Genomic DNA, 20,973 nt, shown 5'->3' with positions numbered 1-20,973 from the left:
CAGATCACGGTCCCTCAGAGAGCTGGAGGGCCGGACTATATGAACTACTAATTCCTACTGTAACACCTCGGCTGCGCTCACTGCCCAAAAAACCTGGCGGGCCAGATCAGACTTCTCTGCGGGCCGCATGTGGCCCGCGGGCCGTAGTTTGAAGACCCCTGTCCTAAGTCATCTCAACAGGGCTCATGGCTTTAAATCCAGCTTTATACTCTCAACTCCAAATTTGAATCTCTAGCCTGAAATGTTCCCTTAAATCCAGACTTAAATATTCAACTGTCTACTCAACATTTCCAGCTGATGTCTAACAGGATTTCAAACCTAATATGCCCACAATCAAATTGTTGTCCCCACCCACCCACCCCCAATCTCCTGCCACTCAAATCTATTCCTTCTGCAGTCTCTATCTCAGAAAATGGCAATTCCATCTTTCCAGTTGCTCAGTCAAGGAAAATTCTTGAAGCCTCTTCTCATTTTCCATCAACAAATATTATAAAGATTTACCCTCAGGATTTATACAGGATCTAACCACTGCTCTCCCCTCCTTTACTGACAGCACTGTGGAATGTGAAGCGCAGGCCTATAATGCACTTCTGGTTCTGACCTGGAAACCTCCCACATGTTCCTCCAGGTGTGTTCCCCTGATTGAGGGCTTGGATAGACGGTGACCTTGGAAGTCACAGGATGAAGATGGCAAGGTCACCATCAGCCTGAGTCTCTGAGGACAGAGCCCCTGTTGACCTGAAATACCCTCCCTACCACTTTAGAGTAAAATTCTAAATAAAATTTTTTTAAAAAAAGGAAGAAGAAGAAGAGTAAAAATATACTTTTATTTGTTTTTAAGAATTATGTTTTTGGTACACCTACAATTGTTTAGCATATTCTAACAATAAAACTACTAAGAATAAAGTAAATCATCATAAATTAAAAAAAAAAAACTTAAAAGGAGTGTCTTGGGTGTGCTGACGGAAATGCTAGCGGTCCAGGTCAGGACTTGGATAAGGTGAGTTGTAAAGAGACAAAATAGTCGAACTTCTGTTTACCAAAAGTCACCATAACCAAATGAAAAGACAAGCCGTGGAATAGGAAAAGATACTTGTAAAACATACAGAAGTGAGAAAAAGTAGTTTACAGTTGTACTACAAATAAATAATACAATAATTAATAAATAAACTCTGTTTTGAACACTCATAACTGTAGACCTACTTTTGCCCACTTCGTGTAACTGACAAAGGGTCAGCCAGAATATTCCAAAACTATTCCCACAAAATAATTAGAAAAAGACAAGACAACCAAGTAAAAAATTAAATAAATAAATAAATAAATAAATAAATAATTCTCATTAAACATATTAAAGATGCCCAATCGCACTATATAATCAGGAAAATGCAAATTAAAACCATAGTGAGATACCATTAAACACCCACCAGATTGGCAAAAATTATCTGATAATATTAATAACACAGAGAAACTTAATCAATTAAGGTTTGTCTGATAATGGCAGGAACACAGAGAAGTGGGAATGCTACTCATGGACCACTCCCTTGGAAGAAGCCTCGGTGTTCTCTTGTAAGAGAAGGTACACATGCCTTCCAGCTTAGCAATTGCTGTGTGCCTGCCTGTCAGTACAAGGATGCTCACTGCACTGTCTGTAATGGTCCCAACTGCAATGACCTCACTGTCCATCAAGAGCAGAATCGATAAATGGTAGCAAATGAGGAAATGCTATATAGGGATGATAATAAACTGCTATGATGAGCCAAAAGGTGGATGAATCTCAAAAACATAATGTGGAAGCATGCCACGTTAATATAAAGTTTAAAAAAAGACAAAATTAAATTGTTTTCTTTGGTGATACATATGGAGTAAACCAGGAGCTGGCCAACTACAACCCCTGGGCCAGATCTGACCCCCGTCTGTTTATGCATGCCCAAGAGCTAAGAATGGTTGTATAGTTTTATAAATATATTTTACTGATTTTTTACAGAGGAAGGGAGAGAGATAGAGAGCTAGAAATGTCGATGAGAGAGAAACATCGACCAGCTGCCTCTTGCACACCCCCTACCAGGGATATGCCCGCAACCAAGGTACATGCCCTTGACCGGAATCGAACCCGGGACCTTTCAGTCCGCAGATCGACGCTCTACCGCTGAGCCAAACCAGTTTCGGCGGTTGTGTAGTTTTAAACATATGAGGGTAGGGGATCAAAAGAAGAGTAATATTTTGTGATGCATGGAAATTACATGAAAGTCAAATTTCAGTGTCCCACCAATGAAGTTTTATTGAAATACAGCCTCTCCCCATTGGTGTTATCTGTACAAGGGCAAAATGACAAGAGATTGCAGAGCCTGAAAAATCTAAAATATTTAGTATTTGGCACTTTCCAAAAAAACTCTGTCAACTTCTGGGCAAAACTACAAAGCAAGAAAAGAAAATTATTATCACAGAAGGCAGGACAGTGGCTGCCACAGGGAGAGGTCAGGGCTCAGACCAGGGGGCATGTGGAGGGTAGGTGTCCGGAGGCTGGCAGGATTCTTGGGTGGAGGTGACAAAGATGTTCACGTCACAGTTAGTCTTAAACTGTTCGTACTGGTTTTATGACCTTTTCAGTATATTGTATAAATCCCAAATTTTTTTAAACGTTTCTTCTCTTCACCATAAAAAATGCCAATAAAATTTAATCATATATAAAGAAACTTTGAAAAATGACAAATTAGAGAAAATTTTTGTAATGTATATCACAAAAATTAATCTCCTTAACAAAGAATGAGCTTCTAACAATTAGGAAGAAAAGAGCAACAATCACTGGAAAGAAAAAAAAATGACTCTTTGATGAAAAGATGTCAACCTCATTCATAATAAGAATAATACAAACCACAAGTATCCTAAGATGCCATTTCTCACTACTCCACTGGCAAAAATTCACATTTGACAATGAATTGTGGACAGGTTTGTTGCGAATACTGTGATGCCTGAGGCAAGAGTGCAAATGGCAGTCCACACACCATATGTCTAAATATTTATAATTATAAACCAAGATATCAAACTGTTAGGTCACATCTGTCCTAGCCTTTCCTTGGCAAAAACACCTTCAGGGCAATGGGGAAGGCTGGTTTAGAATTCCCACAGAGTTCCTAACTGGAGGGGGGTCCATGCACAGCCTCCAGCTCACAGCCCAGAGCCTCCCCTTCCCAGACCACACTGCGAGGGACTCATAGCCATGTGTGGACTCCGGCCACACCCCGGCCCTAAAGAGGACAGGCCCAGGGAAGAGGCCCTTACAGACCCTGGATGTGGGCTTGGGGCTATATGGGCAGGCAATCCCAAGGTGCAATATAAAAAGTGCCAATGAACTTGGCCTCATGAACATCTAAAGACCAGAACACGGTCCTGTAAAGCAAAGGCTTGGCCAAGTCTAAGAGTGGTGGTGCTGGCTGTGGGGAAACTGAACTCTCATAGATTGCTGTTAGAAGTACAAAATAGCAAACTCATGGGGGGTGTTTTGGCAATACCTATTAAAATTAAAAACCCATTTACCCTTGGAACCAGCAAACCCACTCACACAAATGTATCCTATAGATACATTGACATATATACAAAATTATACACACACATGCAGACTATTCTTTGTAGCTCTGTTACTGGAAGCAACACGAGCTTCAGTTCATAGGGAGCTAGTTAAACAGACTATAGTATATCCACATGATAAAAAAAAAAAAAGAGAGAGAAAATCCTTTCTACATCCATATGCAAAAACAGACTTCCAAGCTATATTAAATGAAGAAAAGCAAGGCATATAACAACTTGTGTCAAACTCTGTCCTTGTATAAAAATAGAGGAGAGAAAGATTCATTAAAAAAAAAAAAAACTAATAAAACAGCTATGGATAAGCCATGGGTGCAGTTGGGGCAGAAAAAAAAAAGAATCATAATAGGAGAAAAAATTCTCAGTGTATACCTTTTATATCACTTTTAGTTTTGAACCCTGTGAATATATATTGCCTAACAAAATAAGCAAAATTGAAATAAAATCAGAAACATATACCACCTGGAAGGTACAGAGATGACGGTCATTACTTCTACCCAGCCTCCCCTGACTGATGCACAGGAAGTGGAGGAAGGTAAAGGAAAGAATTAGCGACTTGCAACCACGTGGCCCTAACCCATCTGATGGGCCTAGCCTAGGTTACATCCCCTACCAGGACCACAGAGGGAGGCTCAGGATGGGAAAGGGGTTGGGGAGGGCATGGGGAGGGTATGGTGCTCCAACAAGACAGACATGAACTACAGCCTGCAAACCACATTACTGAGAAGTGGAGTTCTCTCTGTTTCTGTCTCTCTTGTCATCTCCTCAGTTTTAGAAATGTCTCATTTGATCATTCTGTGGCCCAACCAAGCTATACTGAATCAGTTAAGATTTGGGCCATGATAATTAGGAGGGAGCCCAGAGGTTAGAAGTAACGGGAAGGTGAACTCAAGGGCAGAGTTAAAGTCACAGGACCAACATCCCTCCTCACCAAGAGATTCTTTCTTCCATGCTAAACTTGGAGGACCCTGAATTTATTGTTATTAAAGGAAGTGGCACTCCCTGTCCCTCTGTGCAAGGTCCAAGAAGTCTCTGTGACAGTTAGCGATCCCACTGCTAGCAGCCCCGGGTGGCTGTGACACAGACAGACGCTTTATCTGGCTGGCCCCAGCCTAAGGCAGCCAGAGAATGGGGGTACGAGAGATGACCTCTGCATTACTATTTCTCCCCGCTTTTGAAGAACTTGACCATTGGCTCTAGTCAAGAAGACTTAAGCAGTTTATTCACCCAAGAATCAGGTTCATGGCAAAATGGACATTTGTAAAGAAAAAGTTTACTCACCCCTTGCCCCAGACAGGCCAATGCGGGAATCACTTTCTCCTGGGCAATGCACTGCAGGATCCGGGGGGCTCCATAGAGGCCCCCCATACAGGAGGCCAGAGATGAGATGTATAAGCCCAAAAGGAACAGGAAGCCCACTAGGGACACCTATATGAGAAAGCAGTTTCATTATCTAAGGCCAGACTCTGCTTCTGTCCCTTTCTGCTCCCCTGGTACCCACCCACCTACACCCCATCTTCTGATAAGGCCTCTAGTTCAACCTCTTGGACATATTTCCAGTGTCAGTCCCACCCCACTTCATTCACACTGCTACCATTTCAATTTGGACCACCATCACATCTTGTCTGGACCACATGGAGGTTCCTAAATTGAGTGTGCACCGACTCATCTGCAGGATTTGTGGGTTTGTGAAAACAGATTTCTGGGTACCACCTCAGAGTTTCTGACTCAATAGGTCCAGGGTAGGACCCATGAATTTGTAGCTTTTGTTGTCTTTTGTTTATGATGGTTTTAAAAAAATCTATACTCTTGAAAGTATTACATAAGACCCCTTTTCCTCCCATTGACCCCTTATATCCCACCTCCATCTCACCCCAAGCCTTTACCACCCTATTATCTGGGTCCATGGGTTATGCATATATGCATACAAGTTCTTTGGTTGATCTCTTCCCTCCCATCCCCATCTTCCCTTTGAGATTCCACAGTCCATTCCATGCTTGTATGTCTCTATATCTATTTTGTTCAACAGTTTATTTTTGTTCATTACATTCCACATATAAGTGAGATCATGTGATATTTGTCTTTCTCTGACTGGCTTATTTTGCTTAGCATAATACTCTCCAGGTAGGACCCAAGGATTTGGATTTCCAACAAGTTCCAGGTAATGTTGATGCCAAGGCTCTGGGGACTTCACTTTGAGAACCTGGCCAACAGCAATGCCAGTTGGCCTCCTGCCTCTAAGCAGTGCCCAACTGAATCATCCCCAAGCCTTTGTGAGAGTGACCCCTCTAAACTCAAATCTGATATTCATTCCCCTGCTGCAAAAATATCAATGACAATTGGAAGATGGCTGCCGACAGGAAGGCAGGCTACAAGATAGTGTGTGAGTGAGAGAATGAAAGAAGAGAGTGTGGGTGTGTAGGGAGTGTCTATTTGTGAGTGAGGGACAGCTATATTCCAAGGGACTGTTGGAAACTGACAGACTGGGTTCTCCTGACTGGGAAGCCTCTACTACTGCTGAAATATCTTCTAAAGTGGCCGGCTCTGGCGTAGAAATCACGCAATCTCGAAGGGGAGAGCGGCTATGATCAGAAGCCTAGCCTAACCTTCAACTGGGAAGAACTCAGATACCTCCAGGGACCCTATAATCTCAATACCCAGGGACCAGCTGCAAACCCAAGAACACCGGGTCTCAAGCAGCGTGAATACACGGACGCAGATGAGTCCTCCAACTTCTCTTGGAAAGGTTAAATATTGCCCACAGAAAGTCAACATAGGAGAGAGAGAGAGCTACATAACCAGACACCTGGAGAGGAGAGATCATGGGGAGACAAAGAAACTACCCACATATGAAAGAGGCATCACTAGAAAAGGAAGTAAACAAAATGGAGGAAAGCAATATGTCAGAGAAATAATTCAGAGAAATGATCATAAGATAGCTGAAAAGGTTAGAAGACAAATTCAACAATATGTGTAAAAACCAAGAGGAAATGAAGAACCAAGAAGAAATGAAAAATGGCATTGCTGCAATAAAGAACTCAATAGAAAGCATCAACAGTAGACTAGAAGAGGCAGAGGACCGCATCAGTGAGCTAGAAGACAAGATGGAAAAAAATAGAGCAGCTTCTAGAAAAAAAGTAGAGCAGCTTCTAGAAAAAAAAAATTAAAAAGCAGAAGAGCCTAAGGGAACTTTGGGACATGAAACAAAACAACATCTGCATAATAGGGGTGCCAAAAGGAGAGGAAACTGAGCAAGGAATATAAAACCTGCTTGAAGAAATAATGATAGAAAACTTCCCTGATATAGGGAAGGGAAAAACCACACAAGTCCAAGAATCTCAGAGTCGTCCCCCCCCCCCAAAAAAAAAGAACCTCCAAAGACTGACGCCAAGGCACATTATAATTAAATTGGCAAACACCAATGACAAAGTAAGAACCTTAAAAGCAGCCAGAGAGAGACAGAAAGTTACCTACAAAGGAGGCCCCATCAGACTAGTGACTGATTTCTCAACAGAAACACATCAGGCCAGAGGGAATGAAATAAAATATACAAAGTCATGCAAAGGAAGGGTCTGAATCCAAGAATACTGTACCCAGAAAGGCTATCAATCAAAATTAGGAGTCAAATCAGGAGCTTCACAGACAAAAAGGACTAAGGGAATGTGTTAGCACCAAACCAACAATGCAAGAAATGCTAAAGGGTCTGCTGTAAAAAGAAGAAATAGGAAGTGAAGAAGAAACACAGGCAAAAGAATAAAAATGGTGACAAACAAGTACCTATCAATAATAACTTTATTTTTTTAAATATATTTTATTAATTTTTCACAGAGAGGAAGAGAGAGGGATAGAGAGTTAAAAACATTGATGAGAGAGAAACACCGATCAGTTGCCTCTTGCAACACTCCCTACTGGGGACGTGCCTTGACTGGAATCGAACCTGGGACCTTTCAGTCCACAGGCCGACGTTCTATCCACTGAGCCAAACCAGTTTCAGCAATAATAACTTTAAATGTTAATGGATTAAATACCCCAATAAAAAGATATACGGTAGCTGAGTGGATAAGAAAATATGACCTATATATCTTCTGTCTATCGGAAACCCACCTCAGAACAAAGGACTCACACAGACTGATGATGAAAGGATGGAAAAAGGTTTTTCAGGAGAATGGAAATGAAAAAAAGCTTGGGTAGCAATATTTATATCTGACAAATTAGACCTCAGAGTGAGGGTCATAACAAGACATAAGGAGGGCCACTTCATAATACTAACGGGAGCAATTAAACAAGAAGATATAACTCTGGTAAACATATATGCACCCAATACAGGAGCACCCAAATACATTTTAAAAACAAACAAACAAAAAAAAAAAACTTCTGGAGTATATCAAGGGAGAGATTGATAGAAATACAGTCATAGTAGGGGACTTTAATACCCCACTAACACCACTGGACAAATCCACTAAACAACAAATCAGCAAAGAAACATCAATCCTAAATGACTCACTAGATCAGATGTAATTAATTGACATCTTCAGAACATTTCACCCCAAAGCCACAGAATATGCATTCTTCTCAAATGCTCATGGGTCATTTTCAAAGAAAGACCATATATTGGGACACAAGCAAAGGCTCTTCAAATTCAAGAAGATAGAAATCATATCAAGTATCTTCTCACAACACAATGGCATAAAACTATAAATCAACTACAATAAAAACAATTTAAAAAAATCAAACACCCAGAGGCTAAATAGCATGCTATTAAACAATGACTGGGTTACCAAAGAGATCAAAGAAATAAAAAGCATCATGGCAACAAACGACAATGAAAACACAACAATCCAAAACCTATGGGACACAGTGAAAGCAGTCTTGATAGGGAATTTTATAGCTTTACAGGCCTACCTCGAAAAACAAGAAATAATGGTAATAAATTATCTAACCCTACAACTCAAAGAGTTAGAAAGAGAGCAATGAGAAAAGCCCAGCGTAAGCAAAAAGAAGAAAATAATAAAGATCAGAGTGGAGATAAATGACATACAGACAAAAAACAAACAAACAAACAAACAAAAAGATCAACAAAACCAAGAGCTGGTTCTTTGAAAGGATAAACAAGATTGATGAACCTCTAGCCAGGCTCACCAAGAAGCAAAGAAAGAGGACCCAAATAAACAAAATCAGAAATGAAAGAGGTGAAGTAACAACCGATCCCATAGAAATACAAACAATTATTTAAAAAAAAAATACTATGAACAACTCTATTCCAACAAAATGGATAACCTAGATGAAATGGACATATTCTAAGAAAAATACAAGCTCCCAAACCTCAACCAAGAAGAATAAAAAAATAAAAATAAATAAATAAAACCTGAATAGGTTGATAACTACCAAAGAAATTGAAACAGTGATCAAAAATCTTCCAGCAAACAAAAGCCCTGGTCTGGACAGCTTTATAGGGAAGTTTTACTAAGAATTCAAAGAAGAACTAAAACCTATCCTTCTCAGACTATTCAAAAAAAAATTCAAGAGGAAGGCACACTTCCAACTTCTTTCTATGAAGCCAGCATTACCCTAATCCCAAAACCAGATAAAGACACCACACAAAAAAAGAGAACTACAGGCTAATATCCTTGATGAACATAGATGCTAAAATCCTCAATAAACCTACAGTCAACATCATACTCAATGGGCAAAAACTAAACTCATTTCCCCTAAGAATAGGAACAAGACAAGGATGCCCATGTCACCACTCCTGTTCATCATAGTACTAGAAGTACTAGCCATAGTGTTCAGACAAGAAGAAGAAATAAAAGGCATCCAAATTGGAGAAGAAGAAGTAAAACTGTCCTTAATCGCAGATTATATGATGCTATACATAGAAAACCTCAAAGACTCCATAAAAAAAAACTACTAGACCTAATAAATGAATTTGGCAATGTAGCAGGATACAAAATTAACACCCAGAAATCTATGGACTTTTTATACACCAATAATGAACTCACAGAAAGAGAAATGGAAAAAAACAATCCCATTTACCATTGCACCAAAAAAATTAAGATACCTAGGATAAACTTAACTAAGGACATAAAAGACCTGTATTCGGAAAACTATGAGACATTGGAAAAAAAAAAAAAAAAAAAAAAGATAGAGAAGGCATACAAATGGAAGGACATACCATGTTCATGGATTGGTAGAACCAACATCATTAAAATTTCCATACCACCTAAAGCAATCTATTATATAAAGTCAATGCAATACCCATTAATATACCAATGGCATATTTCAAAGATTTAGAACAAACTCTCCAAAAATTCATCTGAAATAAAAAAAAAATACCCTGAATAGCCACAGCTATCCTGAGAAAGAAGAACAAAGTTGGAGGGATCACAATACCAAACATCAAGCTATATTACCAAGCCACAGTTCTCAAAACTGCCTGGTACTGGCACAAGAACAGTCATATAGAACAATGGAACAGAATAGAGAACCCAGAAATTGATCCAAGCCATTATATTCAATTAATATTTGACAAAGGAGGCAAAAGCATACAATGGAGTCAAAACAGTCTCCTTAATAAATGATACTGGGAAATTTGGTCCAATACATGAAAAAAAAAATGAAACTAGATTACCAACTTACACCATACACAATAAACTCAAAATGTCTAAAGGACTTGAATGTAAGATGAGAAATCATAAATATCCTACAAGACTCCGTAGGCAGCAAAATTGCAAATATATGTCATAGCAATATCTTTACAGACACAAATCCTAGGGCAAGACAGACTAAGAAGAAAATAAACAAATGTGACTACATCAAAATAAAAAGCTTCTGCACAGCAAAAGAAACCATCAACAAAACAAGAAAGCCCAGTGCATGGGAGAACCTATTTGCCAATGTTATCTCTGATAAGGGTTTAATCTCCAACATTTACAGGGAACTTATACAATTTCACAAAAGGAAGATAAATAATCCAATCAAAAAATGGGTAAAGGACCTAAGTAGACACTTTTCAAAAGAAGGCATTCAGAAAGCCAAGAGACATATGAAAACATGCTCAAAGTCACCAACCATCTGAGAGATGCAAATCAGAACAACAATGAGGTACCACCTCACACCTTTCAGAATGGCTATCATCAACAAATCAACAAATGACAAGTGCTGGAGAGGATGCAGAGAAAAAGGAACCCTCCTTCACTGCTAGTGGGAATGCAGACGGATGCAGCCACTGTGGAAAACAGTATGGCGTTTCATCAAAAATTTAAAAATGGAACTGCCATTTGACTCAGTAATACCACTTCTAGGAATATATCACAAGAAAACAGAACACCAATCTTATATGCACCCCTATGTTCATAGCAGCACAATTTACAATAGCTAAGATTTGGAAACAGCCTAAATGCCCATAAGCAGATGAGTGCCTTAGAAAACTGTGGTACATCTACACAATGGAATACTATGCTTCTATAAAAAAGAAGGAATTCTTACCATTTGCAGCAGCATGGATGGAACTGGAGAGCATTATGCTAAGTGAAATAAGCCAGTCAGTGAAAGAAAAATACCACATGATCTCACTCATTTATGGATAATAAAGAACATTATAACCTGATGAACAAAAAGATAGATACAGAGGCAGAGAAGCATCAAACAGACTGTCAAATTATAGCAGGAAGGCTGGGGAGGGTTTGGGGCGGGGGCGCAGCTGGGGAGGGTTTGGGGGGGGGGCACGGCTGGGGGAGGTAAGAGATCAACCAAAGGACTTGTATGCATGCATATTAGCATAACCTATGGACATAAGACACTGGTGTTGGGTAAGGGCATGTGCCAGAGGGTAGGGGAGGCCGGGATAAGGACAATGGGTGGGTGTGGGGGGGGAGGTGGCGGGGGGAAGGAGACGTATGTACTACTATTTGTAATACTTTAAACACTAAAATTAAATTTAAAAAAATATATGGCTCCCACCTCCCTGAGATTCTTCCTGGTCTGTAGCCTGGGAAGGACCAAGTCCTTCCTGGTCTGACCTCCCTAACTCTGTAGCCCGAACACTCAGTCTTTGTCAGCGTGATTTGCCTGCCTGCTGGAATCCTCATCCACACCTTTACTCACTGTTAAACTGCCAGCTGTGCTTCAAGACTCAGCACAAACCTCCCCTCCTCTGTGCGGCCATCCCCAACCCCCTCACAACAGTGGCTGCTCCTCGGACCTTGCAGCACCTCAGCGTGAGATTGAGGACACCCAGTACACTGTCTCCTCTACTGGCTTCATTTCCACAGGGCTCCTGTCTTGTTTACCTAGTAACTTGGTGTCAACACAGAACTAAAATGCTGACTGAGTGAATGAATGAATGAATGAATGAGATCCATGACTCCTGAGGCCCACAAGGCACAACAGATAAAATAAGAGAGAGCACAGTTGTTCTGCCTGGTGCCAACTTGTAACTGATGAGGCTGCTGGCCATGCAGCTGCGTCATAGGCTGTCCTGAGCCTGCCTCACCTCCTGAGCTGGACACACAGGGAATCCTCTGTTTTCTGGGTTACTTGAGGCTCCCTGCTCCATCCTACTTTACTTTCAGTACAACCACAGAGCTGGGTATTCCAAGTGTTCATTTGCCCAACGATGAAGATGGGTTAGATTTACTTTTCAGTTTTGCCACCAATCCTTTCTCCATGAAGACGCACCTGCCCCCATTGTTGTACTTTCTTGCTTACCATGCACCACATCGATGGCATCAAACTACGTGGAACACCAGCCCCTCATAGTCCTCTTCCCAGAAACCTGAATCAGTCATGATTCTTTTTTTTTTATTAATATATTTTATTGATTTTTTACAGAGAGGAAGAGAGAGGGATAGAGAGTTAGAAACATCGATGAGAGAGAATCATCAATCAGCTGCCTCTTGCACTCCCCCCACCGGGGATGTGCCCAGAGCCAAGGTACATGCCCTTGACCAGAATCAAACCTGGGACCTCCCAGTCCGCAGGCCGGCGCTCTATCCACTGAGCCAATCCAGCATCAGCCATGATTCTTGATGGAAAATATCTTTTAAGAATATACTTGTAGAACACTGGAGGTTCACAAATCATCTGGAGGCTATAAGATCAGGCTTGGAAAAGGGCAAGACCCATGGCTGGGCACACCCAGGCTCTTAACATGAACATTTGACCAGGATGCTACCAGCACCCAGCTGCCCTGTGGATGAATTCTCACCGCTTCTTTATATTTGCTTCATTTGTTAATTTGAAGCATCCGATGGGCCCAACCTAGGTTACATGCCCCGCCGGGACCACAAAGAGACAGACAAAAGAGAGTCTAGTCACCGGGATTCTGCAATATGAAATGGGGCTCACTCCCTTTAAGACCACACATAACACAGCTGGGATAACCCCCAAATGGTCAGGGAGGCCAGAGGTTTGATGGACATGACTAAGGCCTACAGCAGAGCCTATCTTTTCCCTAATTCAGTGTGGATTCCTTTTCCCTCAATGCATCACCTCATCTTTTCCTCAGTAAATCTTCCCTGTTCCTTCAATGTCATGAGTTGCTTTCTGTCCCATCCATTGCCCTTCACTTACCATTCTATTACTAGAGAAGTTAATGTCAGCTAATGTTTCCTATCACATCTTGTGTGTGCACACTGATGGCACTTTGATACTTTCTACCCTGGTATAGTTTATTGTTAAACTGGTCCCGTTATCAATCCCGATCTACTCCGAGATGCAATCATTCATCTGTAACCTCCGTTTCTGTCTTTGCTCCCAAATGCATCCATCCTATGCTGACTGATTTTACAAATACATAGGTTATGTGATAAATTTTTATGAAAAGCTTTTTGAGAATCTAACTCGGTAGTTCTCCACTCTGGCTGTACATGAGCATCACCCCGGAGATTGTGCTTTGATTAGCATGGAGTGGGCCACAGACGTCACTGGCTTTTCCAAAGCAGCCAGGTGACGCTGACCTGCAGCCAGGTGAGAACCACGGGGCAGGACACTGAGCCCTTGCAGCCACCCCTCACAGGACTCTCTAGACCAGTGTGGAAACGTCACTGCTTCTTACCCAAAAGGTTATATTTATGTTTAAAAGTAGAGGCCCTGTGCACAAAATTTGTGCACATGGGGGCGGGGGGGTTGTCTCTCAGCCCAGCCTGCACCCTCTCCAATCTGTGACCCCTCAAAGGATGTACCACTACCCATTTAGGGCAGTCGGACATCCCTCTCACAATCCAGGACTGCTGGCTCCCAACTGCTCACCTGCCTGCCTTCCTGATTGCCCCTAACCACTTCTGCCTGCCAGCCTGATCACCCCCTAACCATTGCCCTGCCAGCCTGATTGATGTGTAACTGCTCCCCTGCCAGCCTGATTGCCCCCAACTTCCCTCCTCTGCCGGCCTGGTCACCCCTAACTGCCCTCCCCTGCAGGCTTGGTGCCTCCCAACTGCCCTCTCCTGTTAGCCATCTTGTGGTGGCCATCTTGTGTCCACATAGGGGCAGGATCTTTGATCACATGGGGGCAGCTATCTTGATCTTGTGTGTTGGATTGATGGTCAATCTGCATATTACTCTTTTATTAGATAGGATAGAGACCTGGTGCATGAGTGGGGGCCAGCTGGTTTGCCCTGTAGGATGTCCCAGATCAGGTGAGGGTTCCCTTGGGGTGTGGGGCAGCCTGGGCAAGGGGCCTGTGGTGGTTTGCAGGCCGGCTATGCCCACCGGTGACCCAAGCAGAGGCTCTGGTATCTGGGATATATTTATCTTCTACAATTGAAACTTTGTAGCCTGGAGCAAAGCCAAGCCTTCTGTTTGCTCGATAGCTGCAGCCATTTCTGTTGGGAGTTTGTTCACCTTCTATAATTGAAACTTTATATCCTTGAGTGGAGGCCTAGGCTGGCCAGGGCAGGTGAAAAGCTTGGCTTCCTTCCATTGCCAGGGAAACCGAAGGCTCCCTCCTACTCTCTGTGGTGGCAGCCATCTTGTTTGGGATTAATTTGCATACTCACTCTGATTGGCTGGTGGGTGTGGCTTGTGGGTGTAGTGGAGTGATGGATAATTTGCATTATACTGTTTTATTAGGTAGTATAGTTTTTCTTTCAAAGCCAGTGCATTTACTCAGTGTGGAAATGAGATTGCCCTACTAATTTTGTGGCCTCCTGGGGTTGGGACTGACCTCAGGAACTTGATGAGGCTCCAGCACCAGAGGCCATGACACAGTGACCTCCAGCTGCAACCAGCCTTCCCATAGACACCCCCTGGGACCCTCACAGCATCCTCAGGCTGCAGCCAGGCAGGGACTGTCTAGGTATAGTGACTTGCTTATGTCCAGTCTGTCCAGTGGGCTCACAATGGTCCATTCACTCGCGAGTCTTTTACATAAAACTACTATTCAGCCAGTTTTCTGAAAAAAAATGAAATGTTGGTCCTGATGTCTGGGTAAAGTATAAAAATTCCATTTCCCCTAGCTGGTTTAGCTCAGTGGATAGAGTGTTGGCCTGTGGACTCCAGGTCCCAGGTTCGATTCCAGTCAAGGGTGTGTACCTTGGTTTCGGACACATGCCCAGTAGGGAACATGCAGGAGGCAGCTGATCGATATTTCTCTCTCTCATCGATGTTTCTAACTCTCTGTACCTCTCCCTTCCTCTCTATGAATAATCAATTATATATATATATATATATATATATATATATATATATATATATATATATATTCCATTTCATCTCTTTCCCACCTGAATCTGGTCCCTTCCTTTGTGTCTGTCATCCATCCGTCCCTGTGGGGACATTTGCTGAGGACATGTTATATACACTGTGCAGTGCTGGGCACAGGGCAAGACTTACAGGAGCAACAGTGACCCACACAGCTTTGCTCCCAGCCCTGTCAGGGGCGCATCACTGTCTCTATTCACATGGGACTGCAAACCCGCTAACTGTGCAGTGGAGGTGGGAGTGAGACATTTGAGCAGGTGCCTTCATACACCTGTCTGAGCCATCACAAAAACCTCTCTATCTTTCCAAAATACTGCCTGGGGTGTGAACTACCCTCACTTTTACAGGAACTCCTGGAGAAAATCACTAATTCCATTTCTCTGCTCTTGGTATTTGGGCCCAGCTCCCACTTGAGCTGTGGTCATTAGAAGACCCCACCAGTCCACGGACAGCCCCCTTCTCTTGAAGGACTGGATCGGAAGTCATTTGCAAGGGGCTCATTCTGCCTCATCTCATTCTTGGGTCCCTTGACATTACAGAGTATATGCTGAAACCCTTACAATCCCAATCTTTATTTTTAATTATCTTTATTGTCCTAACCAGTTTGGCTCAGTGGTTAGAGCATCAGCCTGCAGACTGAAAGGTCTTAGGTTCGATTCTGGTCAAGGGCATGTACCTTGGTTGAGGGCACATCTCCAGTACGAGGTGTGCAGGAGGCAGCTGATCAATATTTCTCTCTCATCGATGTTTCTAACTCTCTATCCTTCTCCCTTCCTCTCTGTAAAAAATCAATAAAATATATTTTTAAATAAATAAATAAATATATTTTTATTGATTTTGGAGAGGAAAGGAGAGAGAGAGAGAAACATCAATGATGAGGGAGAATCATTGATCAGCTGCCTCCTGCATGCCCCACACCAGGGATTGCAACCAAGGCATGTGCCCCGAACAGGAATTAAACCTTGACTTCCTGGTTCAGAGGTCGAAGCTTAACCACTGAGTCACGCCAGCTGGACCCCAATCTATTAACATGGAGATGTCTCCATAGATCCCTGGTTTTCTCTCACATGCTATCTCCATAGACCCGAGTTCTCTAGTACTGTCCTCACTCAACAAATTGACCAATATCTCAACTTTGAGTCACATTTTCTCCCACTTGGTAGCCATTTCCCTAGGAAACCAAGTCGGCTTCCTCCCTGAGAGGCAGAGCGTGTCCGCTATGGGGAGGGAGGACAGCGGGCGGGCTGGGTGGCGGAGGCTGAGCATCCGGCAGGTGCAACTGTGAACACGCGAAACCACGCCTGTCACCGCCAAGAATGATTCAAATTTATTCTGTGGGATACCCCATTTTTAATAAATACATTGTTGGGGTACTTTTGTTACTTAGTCTGCTCTTATTTTGCTAGTTAGCAAACCCCAGGGACCCTGAAGGACTTGGTCTTTTTTGATGTGTAAAAATCAGGGTCTTTTCCTTGACTGTATACAACTTTATTCTGAAACAATCACTTAATCTATTTAACTCTACCCCTACTAACACCAGACTTGATACAATTCCCTTTTGTATAAGTGAATAATATTGGGATTGACTTTTTAGCTTTTCCCGTTTAGTTAAAGATGGGTGACTCAGACCAAAAGAATGTGCCCCTTCCCAACGTGTTCTATTTATTAGGGTCCCCATGAGGGGTGTGGAGGGGAGGCGAACGTCCATTAGCATCTGCCCGCACCAGGTATTGTGCTTTGCATGGATTACCATAGAGCCGCTCGGCCACTGCAAGGGACTCAAAATTTTTAGGAAACATAACATCACTGAGACCAACACCCGAGAGCCAGGAAAAGTTCCTGGGGGGCAGGGACATAAGGCAAAAAAAAAGACAATTCTTAGAGAAACCCGGGGCCGGGAAGCCAAATAATTAGAAATACGTCAGAGAAACTGCAGAAAGCCCAGAGAGAAACAATGAGCCGAGTGGCTGCAGATCAGTGGAGAGGAATCCAGCACAGCCAATAGCCACAGGAGGTAACGTTCTGGCCAAAGAGAAGAAGTGCATGGAGGAGCTGCAAAGGAACCAGCGCCAGGGGTGCCTGCTGGAGGCCCGGCCCGGTCTGCACCCGGAGGTGAGACCCGCTGGGTACACAGAGCAGACCGAAGAGGCCTTGCTTCCCCAGGATTCAGGGAAGCTCAGGGACGGAGGGGCTCACAGCCGAAGCCACAGCTAAGGCGTAAGGCCGAGGTGAACAGTTCCTTAAAACCACATCCAGGTGGTCATTTGAATCGAGTGGCCACGTCAGACCAGGCACTCGTACCTTCCAACCTCTACACGGTGCACCTTCCCGTTCTCTGAGGACGGTCAGTAAAACTGTGTGTGGCCCACTTACCGCCTGATTAGAGTGCCTGCTCTGGCAGCCTCGTCAGTCCCGGGGAGCCGGTCCCGGGGAGAGAAGAGGAAAGGAGAAAAGCCGAGGTTCGAGGTTCACGGGGAAACACCTGCGTGGCCCTCCCCGTGGCGGCACACCAGGGCGCTGCTCTCTTGGCGTGGCCTGGTTGGTTACTTGTTGCACCAGCCCATCTACTGCTGAGAACCAAGCACCGCATCTTTTCTTTCATTCTGGGCTTTGCAACTATTCCAGGAAGCGGTCTCTCATCCCCTCCAAAAATGGCTCTCCACCTCACATCCTGGCACGTGCACAGTGGCATCCCCACAGGTTCCTGCCAGGCGCGGCTTAGCACGCGCCTCCCACCGGCCAAGCACTTGCCCACCTGTCTCGCCGTGGGGGACAGGTGGCATTCCCAGCACGCCTCCTGCCCGTGAATATTTTTACTGTCAGCGGTGGAATTTCCACCCACAGAGGCCCTCCCATGCTGCTCACCGAGATGTTTTTACTCTCCTGCTGTCTGGCCTCCCTGGGATACAGGCTGCCTGCCCTCCCACACACCCGTTCTTGGCTTTCCCGCAAAGCAGGAGAGGGGGGGAAGAGAGGGGCCCCGGCCCCGGGGATAATTTGCCTCATTCCACCCAGACCGGAGTCTCTGATGGTTGAAAGGACCTCTGGGAGGGGATGCACTTAGAAGCAGGCCGCAGCCAGCAGCAGGCAGCTCCCCCCCGGTCAGAGGGTCTGCCGCTCCCCAAGGCCCTTAATTCCTCTAACGCAGCCAAGCTTTTCATCCACAATTAGAGCAAAGGCCCCTGGGAGATGAAACTCAAGATGAAAGCAGGCACGTAGGCATAAACGAGGGCCGTAGATTCCCTCCCTGAGAACAAACCCCCGTGCGGGGGCCCTGGAAGGCGGGTGCCAGTGCTCTCATGACGGGCATGGCTGCTCTCTTCAGAACCTGCCTCCAAGGTGAAGTCATGACCCCTGGGCGCAAACATCCCTTTCCCATCGGCGGCTACAGGCCTTAAAAAGAAGCCTCTGCTAGTGTGTACACCAAGTCCACATGTAGCTCTAAAAGTTTCTCGAGTTTCCTGCCTGGGTTGGCCCAGCAGGGCCCTCTCGCCGCCCACGATCAGCCAGGCCTCCCCAAGAGGAAAGGGCCATTTCTCCTAAAACGTGAGCAGTGACGCCAGGAGCTGACTGAGGAAGGAGCGATCCCGGCCCACTGCCTTCCTCGACAAGTAATGGGAATCGCAGGGCCCACATTCCTCCGGGAACTTAAGGGGAGGTAGGAGTGTTGGGGGGTTTCCAGAAGAGTGTCGGGCAATCTTATTCCCCTGGGTTCCAGAGATGCCAAACCGGTGTCCTTGAGCATCACACGACCTCCAGCCTGAGAAGGGGCGGCTGTGGAACGCGAGGAATTCGATAATCTTCTCAGGGTTGGAAGTGCAGCTCCAGAAACAGATGTTACAGCCACATCTCCCCGACCCACCCGTGTGCGTGTCTGTATGTGTGTGGTGTGTGTGTGTGGTATGTGTGTGTGCGTGTGTGTGTGTGTGTGCGTGTGTGGAAAGCCCAAGGGGTCAGGGTTCTCAGAGGAACCTGCTCTGCCTCCCTCAGGCTCTCGCCCTGGCTCTCGGCTCCCTCCATCTCCCTTAGCCTCGCCGCCCTCCTTCCGTCCGTCAGTCTCCTCCTCCTTACCCGTTTCCTGAGGGCATCACTATCTGCTCAGGGTGGCAGGTGAGGCTACGGGCCCAAACCAATGGCTGGTAGAATATGGGTTTGAGGTAAGCAGGTTCTGCTCTTGTCCTGATTTTTGCTGCCACCATTTAGTCACCTGGGTGCACGAGACTTTACAGGTGTTATTTGTCTGTTCCTAGGGGCCCATAAGAAGAGCCTGGACCTTTTCCGTGGCTTTGCCCCCATCCTTCTGTCCAGGGCCCAAGACTACGTGGATTCCCGGGCAGAACGGTAAGGGGCAGGCTGCCATTTGCAGATGGGAACAAAGAGATGACCTGGCACTCAGAGCCACCCCACCACCACCACCACCACCACCCCACCCCAGTGCAGGACTCACCCACCTTTTCCGCTATCAGGAAGTCATAGCGGAGGGCCTCTCGGGTGCAGATGGCACCGAGCAGGAAGACGAAGACGATGTACAGAAACCACCTGAAAAACACCCAGACGTGGAGCAGAGCTGCCGCCCCACCCCCAGCCCGGCCAGCCCCCTCGCAGCCCACCCCACTCGGCCTGGGGCCTGCAGGTTCCCGTGGGGACCTGACACAAAGGAAAGAGAAAGGGCTGGTCATACGCATTCCTAGTTTCCCTGGGGGCCACCTTCCATGTCATTCTCCTTAGCATTTTTCTTAGCAAAAAGGAAGTATCATGGCTGTCTCTTTGTCACAGTAAAGAAGACAAACACACAGAGCGTGTTGGAGGTGGAGGAGGGGGAGGCCCAGCTGGCCTCCAGGTTGCCAGGACTCGGGCTAGCATTGCCAAGCAGCCCCCTCCCCTTCATTCCACAAGAAGGACAAGTGGATGGTCAGTCAAGCCTCTAAGTCCTGCTGCTCCTTGGCTCTCAGATGACGGACAGCCAGGCCAAGCGTACAAAGGCCTGCAGTGACCTGGCTCTGCCCCCAGATGCCCTGTGACTCTGAGCAGGTCCCGTGATCCCGGTGGCCTCACCCCCATCTGGGCAGCGAGGGGACAGGCCAAAGCCTCCTCCCGGGGCCTCCCAGCTGTGACGAAAAGGAGACAGGCTTCTTTCTTTCCTTCCTGACTCCCAGCGCACTATCTCGTGCTCTCTGCTGTCTTCATTTTCTTCCCAATACAACTGATTGCCCTATTTAGCATGAAATAGACGGGCATTGTGTGCCTGGCTAAATGCAACAGCGTCTGGACAGTGAGCTAAGAGCCAATTCAGCATTTGTGGAAAACATATGTTAATATTTATAAATATCACCGTTACAAGAATGCAGGCACTTTCAGCTTTTCAGGTCACCGTGGCGCCTGTGATCTCACAGGCTTCCACACCCACCCCAGGAAGGCTTCTTCTCATGGTACAACAACAACAAAAATGTCAAAAGATTCTAGAAGGTCAGAAACAGGCCCAAGGCCACCCAAACTGCTCGCATGGGTGGCACAGTGTGACCTCAAACCAAGGGCAGCCTTGGGGTGGTGCAGAGAGGCTGGGGGGGGATGAAGGGCCAGTCTTTACGTTCCTTCTATGTGTCTTTATACACAGTATCTCTCCCGCAACACAGAGGGCCCCTTCCTCTTCATTGTTCCCGTTTTACAGAAAAGAAAAAAAAAAACAAATAAATG

General features: G+C 45.1%; 1 protein-coding gene across 1 annotated transcript in view; it reads right to left on the bottom strand.

The window, feature by feature from the left end:
* Positions 1-20,973, bottom strand: part of SLC12A8 (solute carrier family 12 member 8) — a 146,649-nt gene that overhangs the window by 24,619 nt on the left and 101,057 nt on the right. Inside the window, exons 7-8 of the mRNA XM_084871629.1 lie at positions 19,731-19,818; positions 4,864-5,010 (exon numbers count right to left, since the gene is read on the bottom strand). Coding sequence (XP_084727755.1) covers positions 4,864-5,010; positions 19,731-19,818 — 235 coding nt within the window. The remainder of the gene's footprint in view (positions 1-4,863; positions 5,011-19,730; positions 19,819-20,973) is intronic.

Source organism: Pipistrellus hanaki (assembly GCF_964339955.1).
Source record: "Pipistrellus hanaki genome assembly, chromosome: 2".
In the NCBI taxonomy this organism is placed as follows: domain Eukaryota; kingdom Metazoa; phylum Chordata; class Mammalia; order Chiroptera; family Vespertilionidae; genus Pipistrellus; species Pipistrellus hanaki.
Note: the sequence above shows the minus strand (reverse complement) of the source record. Positions and strands in the feature narration are given on the sequence as shown.